Below are 24,770 nucleotides of genomic sequence, written 5' to 3'. Positions count from 1 at the left end.
TCTAGTGAGAGAATAGTTTAATATTCAATAGTACAGTTGTATGGTACAGTAGCAGTAGGGTGCATTTCTTGTTTCTCATTGGGTAAAGTTTGAAGGAGAGGTATAGACAAGTGTTTGTGTGTAAATCTACATATATACGATTTATCCATACAATATACAACAAAAATAAGGAAAAGAAACTAAAAAGAAGGAATAAAGACAAAGAAAAATTATAGGCAGTTCAGTATTGTGTTGAGATGGTGCGTGCATGTGGTGTGCGTGTGATTTTTGTGTTTGTGTGCATCAGGTGAAGGATCAGATTAGATCAGCACCATAGAAGTCCATAACAACATCAAGAACAACACTGAAGGTTCAAACCCGGGTGAGGACTGTGCATGTTCGTGTGTGTGTTTGTTGTGTGTCTGCATGCGGAAGGTTTCAGTCACTGGGCAAAATCAGCCTTAAACCAATCATCATTTCATTTTTGCACGTCCTGGACAATCGAGGAGCAAATCCAGAGAGAGAGAGACTGCAGCTATGTGGCGTTATCATTAACAAATTGTGTTAACATTTATGTGCGAGCAAGATACTTTCTCGAAAGTACGTGCAAACCTGGCTGCAAAACTCTCCACCTTATTTATTCGCAGACATCTGCTCACATCCAGCTGTTCTGACAGGTAATTGCTTTTTTTTCCTCTTTTCCTTCTTCACCATCACCTTCAAAAATAAATGCCCTGCTATCGTTTCAAAATTAGACAAGGAATCAAATAGAAGGTAACAAATCAAGCATTTGAACGAGCCCACAAAGAAAACAAACACAAAAAATTCTTAAAACTATACAATTTTTTGTTTCACTGTCTTTCTCCTTACACCTCGACCGCGCCAGAAACAATCATTACTAAGATACTTCGCCTCGTCACGCACCATGTGAAATACCTGAATCATCCTTGATACATTCTCTGTTTTGCCTCCGGCTCCGACCAACCAACCAACCAACCAACCAATCGACCGACCAACTCCACAAAATCGAAAATAGATTGTTGTTTAGCAATAAACAGTTGGGAGGAAAAGCGCTTTGTGTGGCCCCATGACTGTCCAGCTAACAGCCCAACCCCAACCCATATATAAAATATACAAAAGATTATCTCCAAATCCTCCTCTTGAGTATCTCTGCTAATAGAAAAATATACAATAATCCTATGTCAAAATCTCTTTGCGTTATGGACGAAAACCCTGCACCTCTTCCTTGACCTCCTACTCTTTGCTGGACTAGTCTTGCCTTCCTGCCCAGTTCAAAAATATACATGTCCTATTTATAGAAAAAAATTACACGTTTGACCTCTCCTGGCTTGTGTCCATGCCTTTAGCTTAAAAAGTGACATTTCACTGGCATAATGTGAATTCAACACCCTGTTTGAACTGGCCAGAGCAGCGGCCGGGACGCACTACCTGCAAAAACGCCGTGCGACACCGGGCGTAAGCACAGCACCGAGGGTGACGTAAGCTGCCGAGGTGACACAAGGTTGTGATACAGTACGTTGTGTGGATTCAGCAAAGCAGCAGGTACAAAGAGTCAAACTGGGGGGGAAATGCCATCGCTGTGCTTTCATGACATCCTGAAGCACAGAACTCGTGCTAAAACGCATCTTTTTGTGTTTACGCCCGGTGTCGCATGGCGCTTACTGCAGATCTACGCCAGCCTTCCCCCTCGCCACTTCAACTAAAGTGCTGCTGTTGATGGGTTGCCTTGTACCCTCTCCTCATCCCCTTCCACCCTTCCTTCTTCGTCATCTTCTTCTTCCTCTGCCTCACAAGTCTCCGTGCCGGCTCTCGTACTTGTTGATGATGTTCCTGCAGCGGCCCAGCTCCTTCCTCATGTCGGCCACCTCCTGGCGAAGCGCGGCGTTCTCTCGCTCCAGGAAGGCGGCGCGCACCGAGATCTGGTTCTCCTTCAGCCGCCGGGCGTCCCGAGAGCGCTTCGCAGCCTCGTTGTTCTTGATGCGCCGGCTCCAGTACTTGTCGTCCTGTCATTGGGCGGCGGTGGTGGCATGTTGGGGTGTGTGGGGAGGAAGGAAAGAGGGAGGAGAGAAGGGGAGAAGAAGAGGAAAGAGTGGGACATGAAGGGTCAGTTATGTGATGTGAGAGGAAATATGGTAGGAAAGAAGGAAAAGTGGCAACAGCTGAATATTCTCAACTACATGACACAAAAATCAGCCACACTGTGTCACAGTTAGGGGGTGTGGGATGTTTTTACAGCAAAATAAAAGTTTCTTTTACAGATGTGATACTTGTTGTGTAATATTTCTTTAAACTGCAATTAGAAATACAACACTTCCTCTTCATGGCCATTATATGGCTGCATTAGAATACTTCTAAATGTTTCAGTATAGTAAATAACTCGGGGTGTACCGGCTCAGAAACTGAGGCTGTGATTGTGACTTAACACAACCGTACAATTTCCAGGAGGTCTGCTAATTAAATATAGGCTTCACACTAATAAGTCTTATTATGTCCAGTGTAGCTTCTCTGCATTCAGGGACAGCACAAAGTGTAGGTTATCTGTGTTTTGAGAGGCTCCAACCCCAAAGCAAATTAAAAACAAAATAACAAACAAACCGGAAGCACGGATTTTGAGAATTGTTACACCCCTAAAAATAATTAACTCTACATCCTCTGTTACTTCCTTATATTGGAACACCTTATCTCACCCGGAGAGACAGACACTGCTGTTTTCTATCAAATAGTCTTCATGTGCTCTGTACAAATACTTATACATCAGTTTGAAAGTAGATGAAAGTTTGCTAAACTCCATTTTATTCAATATTTGCAAAGTGTAGAATCAATGTGAGATGGAAAAACATTAACAATGACTGAAGTGAGAACGGTTTTAATAAATGTTCTTGTTTCTTCGTGAGGCAGCTGTACAGCCGTGAATGAATGAATTCACTGCAGCCTCACAAAAGTCTGCAGTGTTGTTTTCTCAGGAATAAAAGACATTTGTTGGCTGGTCAGGGTCTCATGAGAGGAAGATTGGAAATAACCAAGACGCTGTGTTTAACTTTTGGACTTTGAGAGCAAAGCACAAATGGAAAGTAAACCTTTGTAGAGATGTGTATCTGAAAGGTTTGTTCCAGGGGAATTTCTGCAGAACCTAAACGCTTCACAGTGTTTGAGCCTTTTACTCAAAGTGTTTACATTTAGCAAAGTTAACATCGCTCCAAAATGAAACTCATCAGCAAAATCATCATGCCCTTGTAACTCGGATTAGGAGAATGTTATTGCTTTTAAATTATTTTCACACACTGATTGGTTTATTGAAATATCATGAAGTGTCTTTGTTTTAATCTCAGCCAGATTTTCGTCTCTTCGTCTGTCAGAGCTGAACGTTTGAGCTCCATTTGTGTGGAGCTGCTGACTAATCCAAGCTTCGTCTTTCCACACGCTGAATACAAATGATTATCAAACCGTCCGCGACTGAACGCACAAGGTGAACGTCTTCATCTATCTATGAATTACAAACGCCTCTGTGCTGAACGATCAAAGTGTGAGCCATTGATCAGAGCTTTTTCTTATTGTTCAATGATCCGAGTACGAAATATTTTAGGACTCATCGACGCCAGTGGGCGTAAAGCTGCTTCTGTTTTTTGCCACAATATTAAAGGAGCTAAACTGAATCTTATTAAACATCTGATTTGATGAATGATTCTCACTTTGTTTTTCAATTTACTTTAGGTGCGACTGAAAATCATCTCATCAGTTAATTTCTGTTTGTATCTGAATCACAAAATCCAGCAGTGCTGTAAAAACATGTCACACGTTCGAGGCTGTTCAGCACCTTTCTGGATGTGCTGTATCTAGTGAAAATGTAGGAACAGCTAATAATAATCAACACATATCCAGACTTAGACTAAAATCTGTGTGAGACCTTTTTAGACCGTGGATAACTAACGAGACAGAGGTTAAGAAACAGAGAATTGTGGGAGATGTAGTACCTTCTGCTCGTTAGGGACCAGCATCTTTCGGGCCTTCTTGATCATCGGCTGCGGTTTCAGCTCCTCCTCAGTGAAGCGGTGCCGCCTCGGGTCAAATGCCTCCTGGCCCGGCACGCTGGACAACGCCAGGTCTGCTGGGTCAGGGTCAAAGTTCACCAGGATGTCGCTGCTGCCGTTGGCGACCGCCGGCGGCCCAGGCGGTCCCGGAGGACAGGAAGAGGACGGTGACGGTTCCTGAGGCACCACCTGACCCCCTGGGAGGAAAAATGAGAGACGGTAAAACGAGCGTCCTGTTTCCTCCATCTAGTGATGGACAGTTTTAAAACACATGACGAGCTACTGACACTCGTCAGTAAAGTATTTGAAGATCAACAGACATCCTCCCAGTTACCTTGTTAAAACTGTTATGCATCCTGACTAAGACATGAACCAGGACTCAAACAGAGGAGACAGCAGAGTGTTCAGGAACAGGCAGGTAGGTAATAAGGAAGGAAGGGGAGTAAACACTGATCAGAGTTTGGTTGTTTCCCTCGTCGAGTGCACCTGAGCAGCTCAGTGATCACCTGTTCACAGGTGATGAGCAGGTAGCTGCAGCTTCGTCGTTTTATTCTCAACCACTAAGAGAAACCAAAGTCACAAACTACTACAGCCAACAGTCTGTAGAGGAGCTTTGAGTTGTGCATGACACGGCCAGATGTGGGTGTCTGCTGAAGGTCACAGGTTGAGCTCAGATGCTGCTGCTCAGGAGATTTACTTTAGTCACATGTCCTAATGATTCTGAGGTAATACTGTTAATATTGACAATTTGTGTCACTCAAAGAGAAGAGATAGAGTAACTGTTATTTGTGTATTTCTAGTGAAGTATATTCTGTCCATTCAGACACAAGTCAGTAAAAACAGAATCCGCAGGACTGGTTTAATTATTCGTTTAGTTGTCCGATCATCGTCTAGTGTTAGTTGTGCCGGTGGATTAGAGCCCATCTGCCTTCAGAGACTCACATGTCGGAGGGTAAGAAGACGATAAGACTCAAATCTCCAACAGAGATTTGATCTCCTCCAACAACTCAAATATTTTACTGCAGCACATGATACTTCACCCAGTGTACATGTAAACATGCACGAAGCTGCATTTGTAATCGTCATTTCTTTTTGTGTGTGCTACCAAGTTTAATTTAATTTGGTAGCACTGTTAATAACTGTTTTATTTAAAGTTTACTGTCTTATATATTGAGAAAGTGAATAAAACCATAATGTGAACAGATTTGCTGACAGTTATTATGAAGCAGCAGTGTGACGCATACGTCCACAGACCGAAGTGACTCTACACTGTCTCAGGCACAATACAGAGACTGAGTAGGGCAACTGTGCTGTGAGGCCTTCAAGGACAGTAAGGAGAGTAGGTCATCAGTGATTTAAAAGACCCCGAGCTCAAGAAGAACCCAAGAGGCCATCGACTCCTGGCAAGAGTACATCTTAGAAATTAATTTTATTTAAATGATCTTATTACTCGTACATTTCTTATTTTTATTTATATTTCTATATAAAACCATATGATGACACTTTAACTGATCTACAAATAGAAAATCTTATTATTCACTTAGCAGTGAAGCAGACCTCCAGGAACAGGATCTGTTTAACTATTTTCTATATTTCCACTGAAGTTAAAAGAAAAAGTCATTTACCAGCAAGTTTCACTGATTTTGATGTTTAATACTCGGGTTTGACCTGTGTGGGATTTCAAAGTGCTCTTCATCTATCTAGAGGCCTCTGGCTGCAGAGTCACATGTGCTGCACACTCAATCTCTCTCCTGCTTCATCCGGAGAGCAGCAGGCCAAGAACGAGGCCCACTCAGATGAGCACAGCATAAAGAGGATTAGTCTATAGACAGTGGGCAATATGGTTCAATTTAATTCTGATGGGGGCAGAAGGGGGACGCAAGTATGTTTGTTTTTCCATTAAATCCACCCGTGTTCGATGGAGAGTGGACGCTGTAACCCTTCATTCACCTTTTAAGTCTCTACAAACACACCACACCATCCAAACAGTTGTTGCACTGATGCTGATTCACCACCGAGTGTCAGTATCGAGCCAGAAACAGACGGGAGGGCAGCGAGTTCACATCATGCTGAATTTACAACAAGCAGGAAAGATCAGGGTTTCTGTTTAACCCTTTGTGGTGATGACGTGCGAAAGCACAAAGCCAGGATCATCACATCTGAAGCGCTGTGGGGACATTTAGAGAATCTGACCCGAAATCTAGTTATTCGTACTTGTTTAAGATGCTGCTTTTTGTTTTTTCTTTAAATACATTTTAAATACAACAATGATGTAAGAAAACTAATAGCAGCTTGGGTGGTGGGAGTTATTGCAGCTAACTGCATTGGCTTTTCAAAACAAACCAGAATAGAACTAAGAATAGTGGATCTATTTTCAGTGCCGTCTCTACACCAGCTGGTTATTAGATATTCATTTCCATAATTGAAAAACAACAACTACACTCGATTTTCCAAATATTTCCTCCTTGGAATAGCAGTGTGAGTTGAGCAATCATCCAGCACCAGTCAAACCTCTATTGTGGCACCATTTGTAAGACACTTCTCTGGGAGCTCTAGGCTCCGAGCCACAGATTATAAATAACTGCAGAGCTGGTGACAAATATCGACTGAAACAGTAGTGGAAAAATTTCAGATGCTTAAGCAAATTAAACAGAGAAGGGACATGTTTACAGGAAGTCATTTCACTTATTTTTACTGCAGAGAGAGCACTGATTAGTCTGATTAGGGGGAATTAGTGTACGTCTCATTTTTTAATAGATTTGTCCAAAATCCCTGTTGTTCATGACAGATTTACCCAAATAAACACATTTTGTCGCCACTTATCAAATCATAGAAACACTCATGAAAGAGAAATGTCCTCAGCCATCAGAGCTGGGGCTTTGTGCACCCAGAGTGTTTTGTAAACCGGGAAATGTCAGTCAGAGCAGCACGGCTGACAATCATTTGTGACTTGACTGCTGCTGTGAGCTGTCAGTCAATTTATTACATGCATCAAGCACAATACTCCAACCAAAACCTTTATGGACTCTGAGAAATCAGGCTGACACTCCATGGCAGGCGGTTGGGATGTTTGAGGGAGTAGAGATGATTGCAACACCTTCGCGCTCCCTCCAAAAGCGACTACACACTGAGCGACCATTCTAGTACGCTGGCTGTATAAACTCGAAAAGTTGAAACTCATGATGATAATCTGAGATAAAATCTTCCCGTCACTGTGTTTACAGACTCCTCAGTGATTTTCATCTGCCTTTGATGACTGACATTCACCTGCACTAACACATAATGTTTGACAATGAAGGACTGTGACGAAGTAAAAATAGCAAGTTTGTTACTTGAATCAACCAAAAAGAGGCAGTTTTTCCAGATTATTTACAGAAATGATGACATTATCCCGTTCGGTCCTCCAGGACAGTGATTATCCTTTATAGATGGTTCTATTTTGCCTAAATCAGTGGAGATGTTGACTCCTAGTGTGTTTGGTTATTTTGGGTTCCCAGCGCCCGACTGCAATCAAACCAGGGCCTGTAAACAAAAGTCGCATGGACTCAGCAGGTTGTTTACTGACCAGGGTCTTGGTGAAGATAGTTTAGCTGAGTAGCCAAAATCATTTCTGAACATCTTGTACTTGCCGTACATCCACTCTGTTAAAATCTGAATCTTAATGGTGCTAAACTAGCAACAGCACATCACAGTTCATCCGTTATTGTTGCGTCATAAGTCACATCGCTCATACCGAGATGCTTCAGCTCCATGCACCTGTACCTTCCTCACAGTAGCTTGGGTTTCATGTAGCATGCTCCACTGGGTGGTTAGGGTTAGGGAAGGTTGGGTTCAGGTTCAGGTAAGGGATGTTATTCTTGACAGGCACACAGAACTGGCAAAACCAGTGGTTCCTATATAAAATGAACACATGGGCAGATGCATCTTTAAGATGTTTTACACCGATATATTAAGATTTCTGTTATGAGCTGTTATCTGGTGCCACCAGTGTTCAACTGAATGACTAAACTCAGCAACCTGAAAACAAACTGCTCAATCAGACTGGAGCATTTAGCAGCAGGAGGAGGTGGAGGCTAAAACAGAGCTAATATAGATTCAAGTAGGACTCGTGGCACGAACATGACTCCCTACATCGAGTCCTCGTAGTCGCAGCCCTACATTTATCTCTGCACACCACACATGAACTACATGCATGTTCATGCACACGTCTCAACAGTGTAAATCATGATGCGATGAACCGTATATCCTCCTCTTTATCCACCTATATACATCTATGTACATCCTCTGTTCCATCTGTTTGCCCATGAAGCAGCGACTCCATCAGATCAACTGACGCTGGCTTGATCTGATTCTCTGGCAGCAGCTGCAGGGGACTGATCCTGGTTAAGTCCGCCCAAAGCTGCGTCCTAATAACAACCATTTTGGGCAAAAAGTTGAAACTGATCCAAGAACACGGCTCCCGCTGCTGCTGCCGTGTAAACAGCCGCCAAGCTCGGCTTCACCGGGATTCATTTCCTGTCTGTGAGGAAGCAGCCGCCGACGCTCGGATTCTGTCTGCTTCCATTCATTTAGCCGAGATTATGTGTTTTTCTCTTTCCGCCTGTCAGTCTCTGCCCGTCTCCCTCTCGATCTACAGTCAAACACTTTAAACACTAATGCTGCTTTTGGATTGAAGCCTATAATTTCCTAAAAACAGAGCTAGCAGTTAGCAGGACTGAAGAACACCAGAGTCTTTACTGTCGGCTCAAACGTGACGTGACAAAGCTTCTAATTCTTTCCAATCTGTTTATGAACTATTTTTCACCTACTCAGACAAAATTTCCATCTTAACATCACAAATATATCAAGTGCTGCTATAATGTGGTCCAGTACAAATGCTAAATGCTAATCAACGGTGACGCTGAGACAAAACACAGATGAATAATAATAATAATAAAACTTGAAATGGAACCATTTACTTCATTATCTGACAGTGAATATTAAACTCAACACTAACTGAACTTTTTTTGTTACTAGCACCAAACTATGTTTTTATCCAACCTTTAAAAAAGCTTCAACTTCAACTAACTGGAGCTTCACTTTGTTCATTTCCTTCATTAGTTTGAGTTCCAGTAGCAATAATTCAATTCACTCGTTCGTGCTAAAACCACCACTTCATCCAGCGTTTGTACCAGAATTAGGTTTGAACCAGTTTCTATGTTAGTTTCAAGGTCTGGTTTGGTGAAATTCAAGGACGTTATGGTTTAGAAGTAGAGCCTCTATTTCTTTTTCATATTCTTATCAAGTCACAAGAATCCTGGCTGAAATCCTTCATTTTGAAACAGCTGCTGTCTCATCTAAAGTCTCCATCATGGGATTTGCCTCAGGATGTGAAGTGTTGATCCTCGGATGGGGCGACCACAGGCATACTGATGACTGCTTAGTAACTTTCAAACTATCTAAAGTCATTTTCTCTCTCTCTCTCTGAGGTGCAGCATCGTTTGACCGGAAGAAAATGTTTTAGGTTTCTGCAGGTTTTGTCCTGCAGAAGCGGCTTCGGCTCCAGTGTTCTCGAAACAAGCCTGGAGAGATCAGCTGCAGTGGGCTGAGACGCCCACAGAGGCAGAAAATAGACAGGTTGAGGTTTGAGAGTCAGGTGAGCAACTCTTCCTCCTGACTAAACGCTTGCTTGATCTAACTATACTTCCACTTGAGCCGCCCACACAGAGAAACAGCAGCTGAATGCAACACACACACACCGCTGCTCTCCAGGGCTCGCAGAAAGGCATTCTGGGAAATGTAGGAAGGCAAAGACTGACGTTGAGTGGGTGAATAGTGTAAAATAAAAGACAGAATCATGGCACAAATGACTTCTCAGTGTGTTCCTGTCTTCTTTCAATTAGTTCTTATGTAATAAAGAGAAACAAAACATTAAGAGGAGCAAGCTGATTATGTTAATTATACAAGAATGAAGGTAACAATTAATGTAATGGAGCTTTATGTGCAGTGAACTAGCGCTTTTCATCTGTTTCATTCTTTAATTCCTTTTCTTTTCAGTTAAGTACATCAACACATTTAGACTGAAATGATAAACAAACCTTTTCATGACATTTGGCACCAAAACTATTTGTAATTGTTCAGCAGTAGTACTAACAACAGCAGTTTGAGTGTGAGCCGTAGTATTTGTAGGCAGCAGCTATATGAACATCAGCATTTGCAGTACCAGCAATAATAGCTGCAGTAGTAGTCTCAGTATTAGTAGTACGCTCAGCAGCAGTAATCAGATCAAGACTCGGAGCAGCGTTTCATTTCCTGCTCAGTTTGTTTCTGCTGCCGGCTCTGACCGAACTACAGGGAGATTAACTGTGAGCAGCTGTTTGAGCCAAACAGCAAAACATGAGCTGGAAACACGACACGAACGTGGAATGTGATATAGGAAGTGTGTTACATAAAGAGGACTCCCCTCCCTGACACCGTTTCAAAACAGTGAGGCGGCCCCTTGAAATCCTCCTCCGAACATCCAGTCCTCCTTTTAAAAGCGCCTCGACGGAGCCACGGGAAAACTCTGCCTTTAGTTATAAGGATTCATTCCATTATTGATTCATGTGTCAGTCAAGTTTTTATTAATTCATGAATGTGTTGGAGGCTCTATAAAATATAAATATAAAGAAATAAGAAGATAACTTCACAGCTTCCAGAGGTGGTTGGTTTGAATATTACAGAAACTATTTGTATTACTAAATATTTGTTAATTTACCACCAGTACTGGTACTTTTACTCCTTTACAAGTAAAAGTCCTGCACTCATCATCCTCCGTATATGAATGTTCTTTCTCACAGCCTTTATCAAGTACCTTTTCTAGAGTTAACATTGTTTGTGTGTTGCCTGTTGCTTCAATTGATCTGAATCATGAGTTCAAGCGTCACTTTATCACTGATGTGAAGTAAAAATACTTTTTCTTTGTTCGTGTACACACCCAGTCAGAGTTTAGTTCACTCTGCACACAAACAAACACACGGTCGGGCACGTGCACGTTCACATGTGCGTCCAGGACACACACACACACACTACACAGACAACTGGGTCCAGGTGACACACCCCAGGAGTTCCTTCTGTCAATAAACACACTGAGTTATGTCACCACAGCGTGGAGGTAGTAGTAACCTCCTCCACCTCCCTCGGCTTCCACCACTCCCCCTGTAGCAGCAGTAACATCCCATTATGATCCACTGGGCTCCTGACACAACCATTCCCCCACGTAGTCGGAGGTTTTGCAGGTTAGCTGTACGTGCTGCAGTCGACCTTCAATATTTGGTTCATTATTTTACACCTTTTGATTTCAGCCTTTAAAATTCTTTGTGTTTCTTGTTTAAAAGACCTTTTATTGAATGAAACTATGCTTCTGCACAACCAAGAGTCTTTCTAGGAACATTCAAAGTTTGTTTATCAAATCATTTCCAGCCACTTCCTGCATAGTTTCATATTTAATTCAGAAATGTGTTATTTACCATTTTTTCCATGTCTCTCACAATAATCATACAAATAATCAACAACTGAGGGTCGTATCTCAAAAACACAGCTCTGACCTCAGATTTCTGTTTATTCTGACATAGGAAATGTGTAAATCTGTGAATTTATTAGAAAATAATTCAACATTGTGTGTTTTTAATAAACTCATATTAGAAATCTGCTCTGAAATTCTCTCGGCCGTCCTCTAATCCTGCCTCTCTCTCTCTTTTTATCCGTTCTCTAATCTTCACTGCTTCCCTCCTTGTTCTCTCCTTCCTCCTCCTCCCGCCCTTCCCTTCCCTTCCCCTCCTCTCCTGCATGCTGGCGCTCTCACTCCGATGCTTTCTGCAGAGGCACGTGACGTGGCGGCCGCACATGGCCCGAGCGTGTGAGAGAGAAAGAGAGAGAGACTTCAAATCATGCAAAGCGAACACTCCTGACTGGGCTCCTGCTCTCTCCCCCTCCAGCATTACTCTCTCCCTCGCTCTCTCTGTGCAGAGTCAGTGTCTTGTTTAACCCTTCGCTCACTGGGATTAATCAGCCCTGAACGTTAAATCACTAACAGCCTCAGTGTGGTATCATCCTGCACTCTCCTGTTTCATAAAGACAGAACATCAGCTCCGTTCTTCCACAGATTTAACTGTGTCCCACGTTTAACACCTGTTTGTTTATTAAAGTACAGTTTATTTGGGCTTTTTTCCTCTGGTTTAAATCCGATTACAACTCTGCTGGAGAACTGACATGCGCGGTTCCTCAGGCCTCAGACGATCTAATCAGTGCTAAGATTGTTCATCTGCATGAGAGACTCGCTGCAGTGGCAGGAAAACAGAACTGCAACGTCGGTAGTGCTGGTTTTTAATTCCTGTACAATTTATTTTATAGCAAAGTCATAATGAAGCCAAGCGACTGCAGCGTTCTTTCTACTGCACGAATAGTCAACAAAATCTAAAATAGTTGATACTTGAATAAAATACCTTTTAAATAGAACTCAGTCTTGTTTCCACTGCTCCAAATACTGATCAGATACTTCAGCTTACTTCATCATTTGCTCGGTGATTTCTTTACTCTGCTATTTGGAGACATTTTCCTTGCAGATTTGAATCTTGCTGCTTTGTGGATGTTCACAGAAAACGTAGAGGCTGAAGATCCAACTTTAGCTGAAGCATAATTAAATAATGAGGCCTGAAATCTACAGTACTCGAGTCGATAAATAAGTTAAACCATATCAGATGCAAATGTGAGTTAGGTTTTTAAATCAGCTTCTGTGTCTGAACGTCGTTTGTTGGCCTGTTACAGAGGCTATAAATGCATAACAGAAGCCCTAATGTCATATTAGTTTGTTTTTATCTGTACTTCCCACTGAAGCTCCACCACTTCTGCTTTTACTCTCAGTCTCTTCATGTCTGTCAGCAGGATAGAAAAACTGAACAGATTCCCATGAAGTCTGGTGGAAAGAGCAGCCTCAGGCTAAAGAACAACTGATTAAATTTAGGGGCTTTGCCAGATTGGAGACGTCTCTGCAGGTGCCTCATGTCAAACTGTCTGTGTGAGCATCAGACCTTGTGTTTCTTCATCCAATTCTTTGTTTGTCTGTGTTTTAAGTTCAGCTTTTGTTCAGTTTAATGATCGAACACCATTAAAAACCACCTTTGTGACAGCTGCGAAAGAATTCTGCAGCAGATGGTTTCAGTTCGATGAGTTCACGCATCCTCTAGCATGCACGGACTCATGGAAATGTGAGAGTAAGAATCTGCTTTTGGTTAACAAACTCTGACTAAGTGAACTGACCTGAAAGTGTTGAAGCTGCAATTAAAGGTGATTCACGATGACTGAAGAGAGACCCTGCAAACACTCTCATAGACAATCACGTAGTGCTGCTTATAAATGTTCGATGGTGGTCATAAATCATAAGAACGCTGTTTGAGGAGCAGAGTTTTAAATAAATCTGTTTCATTTTAAAGATGGGAGTCAATCACAACACTCAGCAATGATTAACTCTCTTCTTCTGCAACTTTATCTGGATTAACACACATGCACATGGAGATGTAAGACAGTATATGGTGGGTTCACGAACTGGAGTCTGATGCTGAATGTGAAGATGAAAAACCAGTTTGAGACCATGGACCACGTCTAAATTTGCAGACTACAGCCTCATCATCTGTGACCGTGGTGAGATCACGACAAGGAAACAACAACAGCTAGCTGTGGAAAAGCTAACAGACTGCTGTTAGTTAGCAGTTTGTTGTATTAAGCCCCACCTGTTACAGCATTCTTCAACTTCAAATCAACACAGGTGCACCACACCTCCAACCAATCCTTAATCTGGCTGCACCGCAAACTGACCACAAAGTGCAGCGCTGGGTGGGGGTGGGGGGTTATCTTTATGTGTCTTATGTCACATTGTTAAATCTGCATCTCTTAAAATACACAAACTCTTGCATGCATACATATTACATTTCATAATTAGGGACTCGATCGAAGGCTTTTGTGTCTTTTAGTGGTTTCTGTAACTTTAGAGTCTGTGAGGATCAAAAATAACTAGTTTAAAATAAAGCTCTGTTGTAGAATACATGTTTTTCTTATTAATAATGATGAAAATGAGCTTTTGTTTAATAATTCCAGGACAGTTAAGTCGTGCTTCTAGGCTGAGCTGATTTTATGAACACGTTTGAGGCTAAAACTACAAAGCAGAAACTCAGCTGGGTTATAGACATAGATACAGATATAAATATAATATATAGATATAAATATAAATATAATATATATATATAAATATAATATATAGATATAGATATAAATATAATATATAGATATAAATATAATATATTGATATAAATATAATATATAGATATAGATATAAATAATATATATAGATATATAGATATAAATATAATATATAGATATGTGTAATTTACTACACTACTACAAAATGTTATCAAAACTCCTTATTCATCCACAGCAGCGTTCATATCCATATCCGTGTGTTTTCCCTCCTCCTGAGCTGCTCTACAACATGTGCATGTGGATCAGATTATTATTTCCAGTCTATTTTCCATCTCTCTCTCTCTGGTTGATTCTCTCTGCAGCTCTGTAGTAACACTTCAGCTCCACAACGACCTGAGGGATTTCTGGCTGGATGCATCATGCTCAACCCAGTCACGTGTTTATAATTCAGAATAAAAAGCACACACACACACACACACACACACACACACACACACACACACACACACACACACACACACACACACACACACACACAGATGAAAGCGTGTTCATATTAAAGCCAACACAGTTGCATGCAAATGCCAAAACAAAGAGGACACTCTCATATGCTTGTTCGAAGTTCAGCGTAGTGCACACACAAACACAAATATGTGCACAAATAGAGGCGTGCACTCCAATACACACTGCCGCTGTGTATTCATAGACACTCACAGAAGCACTCAGGGCAGATACAAAGACTCACACACTCAGAGCCTTGCAGCAGTATCCAGTGGTATTCTCTCCTGTGCAGCAGCTCTCTCCTGGCTGAAGCTCTGCTGCTTTCTTTCATCCATCTCTCTTTGGATTTAATTCTGCATTCAAGCTGCTCTGCAGCTCTTTTTCCACCGTAAAGCATGTCCTCACTTATTGTTTATGCCTCTTAATAAGAAAAAGACAAGCACAATGTCAGATTTCTCCGAATCGGATCCTGTTGGACAGTTTGTCTCTTTCTCCCTCATACACTTTCTTTTTCTTCTCTGCTTCCAGCTGGGAATAGTGTGTTCTCATTGTGTTCCACTGTTGTGAGGCTTGAACACACCAGAGGAAATAATGTGGTGTGTGGTGCTGATGATCTCTCCATGATAACGTCCCTTCAAATGACCCAGTCTGGCAACGTTTTCCAAACAATATGTCGATCGACAGAATGAGAGGAGCCGCAGCAAATTCACAATTAACCTTTTAAATTAAATCAAGTGTCCACAGGTGTCTTCATTTTTACATATTTATGTCGTGCAGCCAAATGTATTCAAACCTGCAGAACTGTTTTACATCACACACAGATTCAGAGGATGCCAAATAGATGGAATGGAACTTGTTGAGAATTACTGACCGCCTCTGCAGCTCCACTCAGCTCTGCAGAACATTTCAGCATCCTTCAACTCATTATTGTGGTTTACTCCTTAATTAAAGTAAATGTAATGCTGTGGGACATCACATCACGGTTTGCAATGGAGCTGAAAGCTGCTACTTAATGAACTAAGAAACACACAAGTGATTCCATCAACTCGCTAAATATTAAAAAATACCTGTGAACATATCCACTGTAGTTAGTGTGTTCACTCTAGGTCAGAACACACTTAAGGATATTTCTGCATGGCCTCAAATTGTGTTCTAACAGTCAGTGTTATGGTCCAACTTCTGTTTTGGTTTCTGTCCACATAGAGTAGACAGCTTCATTACACAAGCTCTCAGACACACACTGTCCACTACCTGCCCAGCAGCAAACTGGAGACATAGTTAACCTGTTTTCAGACATGCACTGTAACCCTGAACTCATCCAGACATTACCCAGAGGGGCTGTACATGACTGTCTGAAGCAGTTGGCCTGGACTTTACACAGACCAGCACCTGACAACGACCTGTAACAGGTAACAGGACAAACCCAGATTCTCCAGAATCAACATGGAGCATCCAGAGATTTCCCTCAGCAGTTGGTGAAGAGCTATAGTAGTAACATGTGAGCCATACCTGGATCCAAAACCGGAATAATAAACGGGTTTTCATGTTTTCCAGATTGTAGCCACGCTGTGATCAGATCTCAACGTTTAAACACAACACATCTGAGCTCACAGGAGGCGGTTGCTTACTAACTACTGCTACTGCATGTGATGTGTTGGGTGTAGTCTAAAGAATACAATCTGTCTGAAACCAGATGACAGCTCACCATCTCTAAATCCCAATGTGCTCTGCATGCATTCACATCTAGCCTAGCATTAACGTGCATGTTTTGTTTTCAAATTTACATATGTAAATAGGATAAATAGCGGATGCTGGGGTTGTGGCCACAGAACCTTGCGCTCCCCTCAAACGGGCTAAAGATCAATTCATTCATTACATTCCTCTCTGCAAAGCCTGTAGGTCATTTAGCAGCAGCGAGGAAGTCAACGTCTGTTACGTAAGTTTAAGTTAATCAAGTGTTTGTCTTCGGGCTTAGTGTGTAAGTTTGCCAAAGAACTGAATTAAAGCCTAACGTCAAGAAACAACTTCACATACACATGAAAGGATGCAGCATGACTGGCTGCAGCCTTGCAGACGTATTTTTATAAACACAAATCTCCCTCTACTGTGAAGGACAGGGGGAATGTACCTTCACTTAAATATGTAAAAAGGAAAAAAAGTTTGCTCTCCATCTCTGAGTCTGATCAACAATGTTACTCACTCATTGTCTCATCCTTAAACGTCTATATAACCACTGAATATTCACAAAGATGTTGCATCTGTCATCAATAAATCATCATGAAATTAGCTGTGATGATTCATTGGATGGCTCACACGATGAAAAACAAAAGCCTCGGCTCTGTAAGAATGGCGTCGTGGTTTCAATTCGTGCGAATTGGAAGTTGTCTGACTTGTGAAATCACCCAAAGATTAAAAAAAAAAACGATAAAAGAATGAGAGAGAAAGGTTTTGCTGGTGCTCTGGCAGTTCTGGTTCACATCAGAAGCAGCAAAGAGAGGAAACAATAAATTATGAATTTATAAAGGATGAGAACAGGGTGTTGGAGAGAGTCGAGGAGAACAGGGTGTCAGCCATTTATCACACAGAGATATAATTAGAGAAAATCCCACTCTGCTTAATGTTACGTCAAACTGTTGAACTGGGTTTAATGTATCTGGGGTCTGTGTCCTCGCTGGTGCCGGATCACATTAAGGCCTGTGCATGTGCAGCTTCATCTACGTCGGCCCGACAGCAGTGATGCCGTCTTCTCAGGCAACGATGGCGCTTTGAATCTCGCCTCAGTAAGAATTTCTAACAACATCAGTCCCTCTGCTGAACAGTAGCTGATCGATTGAATTATTGATGGACAGTGTGGTAACTTGTCAAACATCCAATTAAAATGGAATGAACGCTCCATAGCGCCCCCATCAGCTCACTCCAGTGATGACTTTAAACTCACCGTGCAGACACTCAGGCCCTCCCATCATTCCCTGCTGCTGCTGGGTTGGTGGCGGCGGCGGCGGCGGCGGCGGCTGCTGCGGCGGCGGCTGCACGGTCTCCAGTCCCAGCAGCGAGGAAGAGGAGGATGAAGAGGACATCGAGGAGGAAGAGGAGGAGCAGGGCGGAGGAGATGAGGGGGGGCACTGGGAGCTCTGGTTGGGCACGGCCGACTGAGGACTCTGGGAGTAAAGGAGATCAGAGAGTCACTAGATGTAACTCGTTCCTATCGAATCATGAACAGACATTAGTCAAACTACAAGAGAACAAGATGGTGGGTTAACGCTGCTCTGATGTGTGGTAGCTTAACAGGAAAGAAGGGAAACGGTTAGTGAGCTGACTAGGTAGTTAGCAGTCCAGCTAGTTTGTGAGTGACAGTTTTATTTTTATTGCACATGTTGTTTTTACCACAGCCTGATAACAGTCTGACGCAATGACTGCAAACTGTTTATTATGTTCTGGGTTCTCGGGTTCTGGTTTCTCCTTTACTTGTATTGAAAACCTTTCATTTACCTGTGAGGGGATCTGGGCGCTGGTGGAGCTCGGTCCATTGCTGTGCATCCCCATCCCGTTCTCAGTCAAAAACTCCTCCAGGTCCATGTACTGGAGCTGGAACAGGCCTCCATCACACGGCAGGGTCCTCTCCCACAGCAGCGGGCCCAGGAAGGCTGACTGGGAGTTGGGCCGCAGGGCACCAGAGCCGGGGGCTCCTCCGACCCCACCGGGCCCTCCAGCACTGACCCCCAGTGAGTCTTCATCAGAGTCCAGGGGCTTGTCTTTGTCTGGAGAGATGGAAGAACAAGTAGTGGGTTATTATGGGCTGTTGGGTTTTGAAAAACTCCTTCAAACACAGAAGCGTTTTCGTGTTTGGTAACTTTAGCGACGCAGTGAAAGGTTCAAAATCTCCACGATGGATTCATTAGTTCAGTGTAATTAAACTGTCCCAACTAATGTGACAGTGATTTTCTTTCCAACACGTTCTTCTTTAGTGCCAAAACAATTCAAAATCATACCCTTAACTTACAAATCTCCGAGCTTCTAAGAGGTTTTTTAATAATTAACTCTGATCTTAAGCACGTAAACTGATGAAATTGATGATGAAGCTGATTTTGCATCCTCTGAATTTCCCCGGCTGAGGTGAGATACTGTCCAAGTACACGTGTATTAAACACTCTGTACTGTATCTTGACGACTACTTCATCTGAGCAGTGTTAAAGGACATCATGAGAAGTTCAAATGAATGATTTTCATTTATAAATAAAAGGTTGAATCCATAAGCAATAAAGCACAACCCTTCTTCAATTAATTATCCTCTAAGTATTTGTTTTTTAAGCCTCATGGTGACTGATGTTAGCAAACTTTAGATATTACTCATCATTAGTGAGTCTGTTTGATCACATTAGGACTTGATTATTACACAATGTAGAATTATTCTTTACTATTACAGTCGAGTCCAAATGTCTGATACCACATGGAGGAAAATCCATTAGATTTCTAAGTCTGTAAATGACTGACAAGTGTCAACTGATGCAAGACTATGCAACTTAACCAGCGTGCAGCACGGACAGACGCCAAAGACCTTGTAAAACGTTTCTGAATTATTGTACTTTTATGGAAACATACATTCAATACGAGTTCCTAACGCACTATGAATTTCAGTGAGGTGATAAAGTTTAAAGCAGACACATGTGAATGACACAGTATTTCTTGCAGGACACTGTGCGTTTAGCGTGTTCACACCTAGATTTAACGATGGCACAAAAGATGAAGCGACGGCTCTGAGCACAAACTACTTGTGATGCTACTTTTGATGATGAGGTAACGTACACACGATGGATGTGTTGATTGTGATACGTCTGAACGTGTTATACACTTTATCTACTGCACGTTTAACTTTGTTTACTTTAAATCACCAGTAAAACTCCATACAGATTTGTTTTCAGAGCAACAGAGTCGGTCTCATGAGTCTAAACATGACATGTGATCGGATCATTAATCCAGGTTCAGTTTTCCACAACACGCTATTGACATAATGAGCGAACACTGAATAACGACGCTGCTTCTAAACCGGCTCTGCAGCCTTTCACCAGCATGTATCAAGCCGATCAAACATCACACGGAGACCTAAAGTACTGTACACTTGGCTGAAACTGTCGTTCAACGAGGCACAAAATGGCCGTTTGTTTGGTTCACGTTGACGAAATGATTCATTTCGGGTAAAAGCTCATGAACAGATGATTCACTCTGTTGTGGATGCAGATCTGTGAGGTCTTTCTGCATTTATCTGCTGACAACAATGTCTGACTGATGAGTCTTCTGCTAAAATGACACAGCGAGATGCGCTGCATTGTCAGAAAGTCATTTAAGCAACACAAACAACAAGCAGCTCCAGAGGCTGCGCTGTTGTTTGATGAACACCGGCTGAGGTTAGCTCTCCTCTCTAGCTTCGCTCGTGTCCTTTGCACTCTGTAAAGCACTTAGTTGCAATCATTAAAAGGCTTCTATAAATAAAATTAACTTGACTGACCCCGCACTCTGACCTCTCTGTGAGAGATGAGAGCGAGCCTGATGGAAAGATAGATACACACTTCAGACATCAATAAACCAAATAAATCAGCAGATATAAAAAAGAAAATCCTGCAAATGCTAACGCTGGCTAAGGACAGCGACTGTTTTATAATATTACTCTGCAAACTGAATATGTAATATGGCACAGTGGATAATAAAAGGCAATAAAACAGTAATAAAAGAACAAATCTACCTAGATGACAGAGAAGAGAGAGTAATGAGGAAGAGAGTCAGAGAGGGAACATCGATAACAGGCACAATAATAGATTTAAAGAGATTAAATAACATAAAGACAAGAAATTAAAGCAGAGAAGAGAAAGAGGTGGAGGAATGGACAAAGAGAGAGAGAGAGGAGTGGAGCAGAGTCAAGGCCACGGTATTCATGTCTCTCATCATCATCATCATCTTCCTCGATCTGTGGATCCACTGTTCAGTTCATTACATAAGCCAGATATTAACAGAACATACGAAGAGAAAGGTGAAGTTTACCTGAGCCACCAGCATGTAAATAATAATAATAATAAATAAAAACCAGGTGAGATGAGATTTAATAATGAACAGTGGGGGAAAAGTACCAAAGTACATTTACAAGTACTGTACCTCAGTGCAATTTGAAGTACTTTACTGCAGTATTTCTATTTAATGCTACTTTACACGTCATAACATTGAACTTTAACTCCTTTATATTCACGTGACAGCTGTGATTTCACAACGTCAAGTAATATTATGATGGGTGTAGAGTATATAATGCAATTCAAAACAGGTCTCACAGTAAATCCACCCTGTGCTGTTACAACAACAAACAAACCAACAGAACTGAACCATTTACCAACAAGTCAGGCGCTGTTAACAAACTCATGTTGTCTCTTAAATTCTGGTCTTGGTTAAGTAAACGAAGGCTCTGACAGGATGTACAACATGTTCCCAAACCAGAATATGACATGTGCAATAAAAAGATGCACTGGAACTGTTCAGATCCGTCAACTTTGAGAAGAAATAATGTCAAATCAGTAGATTTTTAATGTGAACTGCTCCCAGTGTTCACTCAGCAACTAGCTGTTGTTGTGCCGGCTACAATTTTTGATGACGCTTCTGTTATGTCAGTCACTACAAGCTAGCTGAGGCCAACCAGTCCCTCACAGCAACATTTTTATTAGGACTTCATTAGTCTGTCTTAGCTGCAGCTGCAGAGGTGCATGGAGAAGAACAAACAACCTGGAAAGGTCGTAAATAAAGACCAACATGATGAGCTGACACACTCATTTAGGTTTGAAGTAACAATAACAGATTAAAGGAAAATGACAATCAAAGAGAGAGAAGGCTTCAAAAGAAACAGGGAAATCCCTTTGTTGAGAAGCAGCAGGAGAAGTTAAAGTACGAAAGAGAGAGAGGCCGAACGGACGAGGTGAAGTGAAGTGACACGGCTTAATTAGAGTGATGGTGACAGTTTGAGCTGAAGTGGACAAATCATTAAACTGACCACAGACGAGAGGACAGAAAAGAGGAGAGGAAAGAAAAGAGGAGAGGACAGAAAAGAGGAGAGGACAGAAAAGAGGAGAGGACAGAAAAGACGAGAGGACAGAAAAGACGAGAGGACAGAAAAGAGGAGAGGACAGAAAAGAGGAGAGGACAGAAAAGAGGAGAGGACAGAAAAGAGGAGAGGACAGAAAAGAGGAGAGGACAGAAAAGACGAGAGGACAGAAAAGACGAGAGGACAGAAAAGAGGAGAGGACAGAAAAGAGGAGAGGACAGAAAAGACGAGAGGACAGAAAAGACGAGAGGACAGAAAAGAAGAGAGGACAGAAAAGAGGAGAGGACAGAAAAGAGGAGAGGACAGAAAAGAGGAGAGGACAGAAAAGAGGAGAGGACAGAAAAGAGGAGAGGACAGAAAAGAGGAGAGGACAGAAAAGAGGAGAGGACAGAAAAGAGGAGAGAGTGTCTGCAAAGTGGACAGAGATGTGAGAGGAAAAAGGGTCGAGAGAGGGAGAGAAAGAGATGAATGCAAACAAAATGGGTCTGGAAAAAAGAGACTGGAGAGAGGAGAGTGTGCTGCAAAGGAATGAAGGCAGCCTGTGAAAATGCAAATGAGCCGTGGAAGAGAGTGGAAGACGGAGTGATCTGATAAGAAGAGAGCAAGACAGAAAAGTGTGAGAGGAAAAAAAAAAAAAACTAACTCAAAGACGTGAGAGAGAACGACAGAGATGCAATAGATAGGAGTGGGCGTTTGTGAAGGCGTCAAACAAAGCTAGCCAGGGAGAGAGAGGCAGGAGGGTGAAGGAGTGAAACTCTGGATCGTGGAAGACGAAACAGCAACAAGAGCCACGGGCGATGCAAAAAACATCACACACCAACAGGCTCTTTGCGCCCCTGAATGCATCACCTATCGTTAGCAGGATGTGTGCACTCTGGGCGCTGACAATGGGCCTGTAGCGGGGGCCCCCGAGCTGCTCTCTGACTGCATGGAGAGCCTGTCAGCCAGGCTCACCATCACCTCCTCCTCCTCGTGCAAAGGAACAAAAAAGAAAAAGGAGAGAACGGAGGTGCAGTTGCACCAAGAGGCCACCGGGGGGCCACCAACTAGCAGGGCCCAGCAGGACGGCCCTTTGAGTTCCCCCCTTCTCCCCTGTGGATGTGTCCGGGGACAGTTTACGCTGGACTTATGAGGACGGGGGGGGGGGGGTCCTGCATGTCTCTGGTTTGATGTTCAAAATAGCAAATGTGTGTAAAATAACAGAAGAGCAACCCTCAGCGCAGAGTCCTCACAAGCCCACCACAACCAGCGTGTGTGAGAGACAGCAGCTGACTGGGAGTTATGACATCCCCACAGTGGGGGGGGGGGGGGGGGGGGGGGGGGCAGCCTGGTTAGTATTTGTCATGGCAGCTGGTGGATGGGAAACAATTCAATCCCACTTTTTTTTTTTTTAAGCAGCAAATCTGATTCAACGCTGCTCCGGCTGTATTTTGATGATATGCACTCCAGATTGTGTTGCTTTTTTTAATTCCCTCATGCACCAGCAGCACCACCTCCTCCTCCAACTCCACCTCCTCCAACTCCACCTCCTCCTCCACCTCTGAACATTTCATTTCACCAACAAATGCAAAAAGGAAACGATTAATAAAAAATAAAAAATAATAATAATCAAGCCAGAAGGAGGAAGAAACTAGAGTGAGTGTTGGATGAGGAGGGCCTCTGCTTTTTAGAATCACACCTACCCACTCAGTCACATGCACACACACACACACACACACACACACACACACACAGTGTATACACATATGAATAATCACTGTGATGTTTCTGCAGATTTATATTCAGTGGAGGTCTTTAATGAATAATTCACTCTCTGTATCATATTTAATAAAGAAAACGCTGCTGCTACTTCATTACTAGATAAAGTAGTTAAAGCTCTGCTTTCACAATAAAACTACCATAGGCAGGTTGGATTTTCACAATAAAACCCCCTCATCATCAATAACTTCCACGCACTCTGTGTCTTATCGCCTCGTTTCCGTGCACGCACCTGTTGGAGGACGCGTTTCCTCCGCTCTGTTCTTATGGGATCACGCTCATCTGCACACACGCGCGCACACACGTGCACTCACCTTTCATCTCGCAGCACTCCTTCGTCACTCTCTGGTCGGCTTTGATTGGCAGCTGGAGCAGAGACTTCAGGTTTGTCATGGAGGTCAGGTGTCCGCCTTGGGGGCCACTTCCAGCCGGGTTGCTGGCCCCGAACTGGGGGCTGGTGGCCCCGGCAGGGAGATCCGGCGGTAGGAGCTGAGTAAGAGGTCTTGACATTACGTCTAGGGGGAGGAAGGGGGAGGTGAGGGGAGGCGACCTGCAGACCGTGGAGTGCGGATCCGAGTAATCCACTTAGTGACGCTGATTGACAGGCGCCGTCGAAAGGTGCGCGGACAGGTGAGGCTCAGGCTCTCCACGCGCTGTTCCGCTTTCCCGCTCGTCCCATGAAGAGAAACGTTAAAGAAGAGAAGACGGGGATTTAACTCCGAAACCGAACCGAGCTCCCCGGGTCTGGTTCATCCTCTCAGACTGGCTGAGCCTTCTGTCACCCCCTGTCCCCCCTGATGAGCGCGCACAGGAGGACGAACTGGATCCTGGAGGCGCAGGAGGACTGAAGTCCAGCACGAGTCTGGATCACGGCTCTCAGGGTCCGGTTGACGTTTGGTCGATCGCACGGGAAATGTACAGTCCGTGGATGGTGGGGGGGCTGGGGGGGCTGGTGGGGGGGGGGGTAACAAAACACAGAAAGAAGCGCGCGTCTGTGGTCCGTGAGATGGAAGAGGATCAGAAACAGAAGAAGAAGAAGAAGAGTCGAGAAAACAGAGCGAAACAAACGGAGGAAGATGGAGGAAATAAAGAGTCCCAGCTCCAAATTAAACGAACATCAGCGTGTGGGAGTCGGAGCACGGTGACGGTCCTGGTCCCCTCCCTCCTCGGTCAGCTGGAACCAACACGGGCCGCGC

The 24,770-nt window shown here is 43.1% G+C and overlaps 1 protein-coding gene across 1 annotated transcript; it reads right to left on the bottom strand.

Moving 5' to 3' along the window:
* dbpa (D site albumin promoter binding protein a) lies at positions 1-24,770 on the bottom strand. The gene is made up of 5 exons (XM_026348020.1): positions 23,889-24,770; positions 18,231-18,499; positions 17,680-17,899; positions 3,972-4,225; positions 1-2,003 (listed from the first exon to the last, which is right to left on the bottom strand). The coding sequence occupies exons 1-5, from the start codon at positions 24,082-24,084 to the stop codon at positions 1,788-1,790; spliced, it is 1,155 nt and encodes a 384-aa protein (XP_026203805.1). The 5' UTR covers positions 24,085-24,770; the 3' UTR covers positions 1-1,787.

This window comes from Anabas testudineus, chromosome 11, assembly GCF_900324465.2.
Source record: "Anabas testudineus chromosome 11, fAnaTes1.2, whole genome shotgun sequence".
Classification (NCBI taxonomy): Eukaryota; Metazoa; Chordata; class Actinopteri; order Anabantiformes; family Anabantidae; genus Anabas; species Anabas testudineus.
Note: the sequence above shows the minus strand (reverse complement) of the source record. Positions and strands in the feature narration are given on the sequence as shown.

Excerpts from the sequence above, each read along its gene's own strand:
- dbpa (XM_026348020.1), bottom strand. The coding sequence starts at position 24,084 with ATGTCAAGACCTCTTACTCAGCTCCTACCGCCGGATCTCCCTGCCGGG. Across the intron at positions 17,900-18,230 it reads GCGCCCAGATCCCCTCACAG|AGTCCTCAGTCGGCCGTGCC; the intron begins GTAAATGAAAGG and ends CTTTACTCCCAG. Across the intron at positions 2,004-3,971 it reads TGGTCCCTAACGAGCAGAAG|GACGACAAGTACTGGAGCCG; the intron begins GTACTACATCTC and ends GCCCAATGACAG.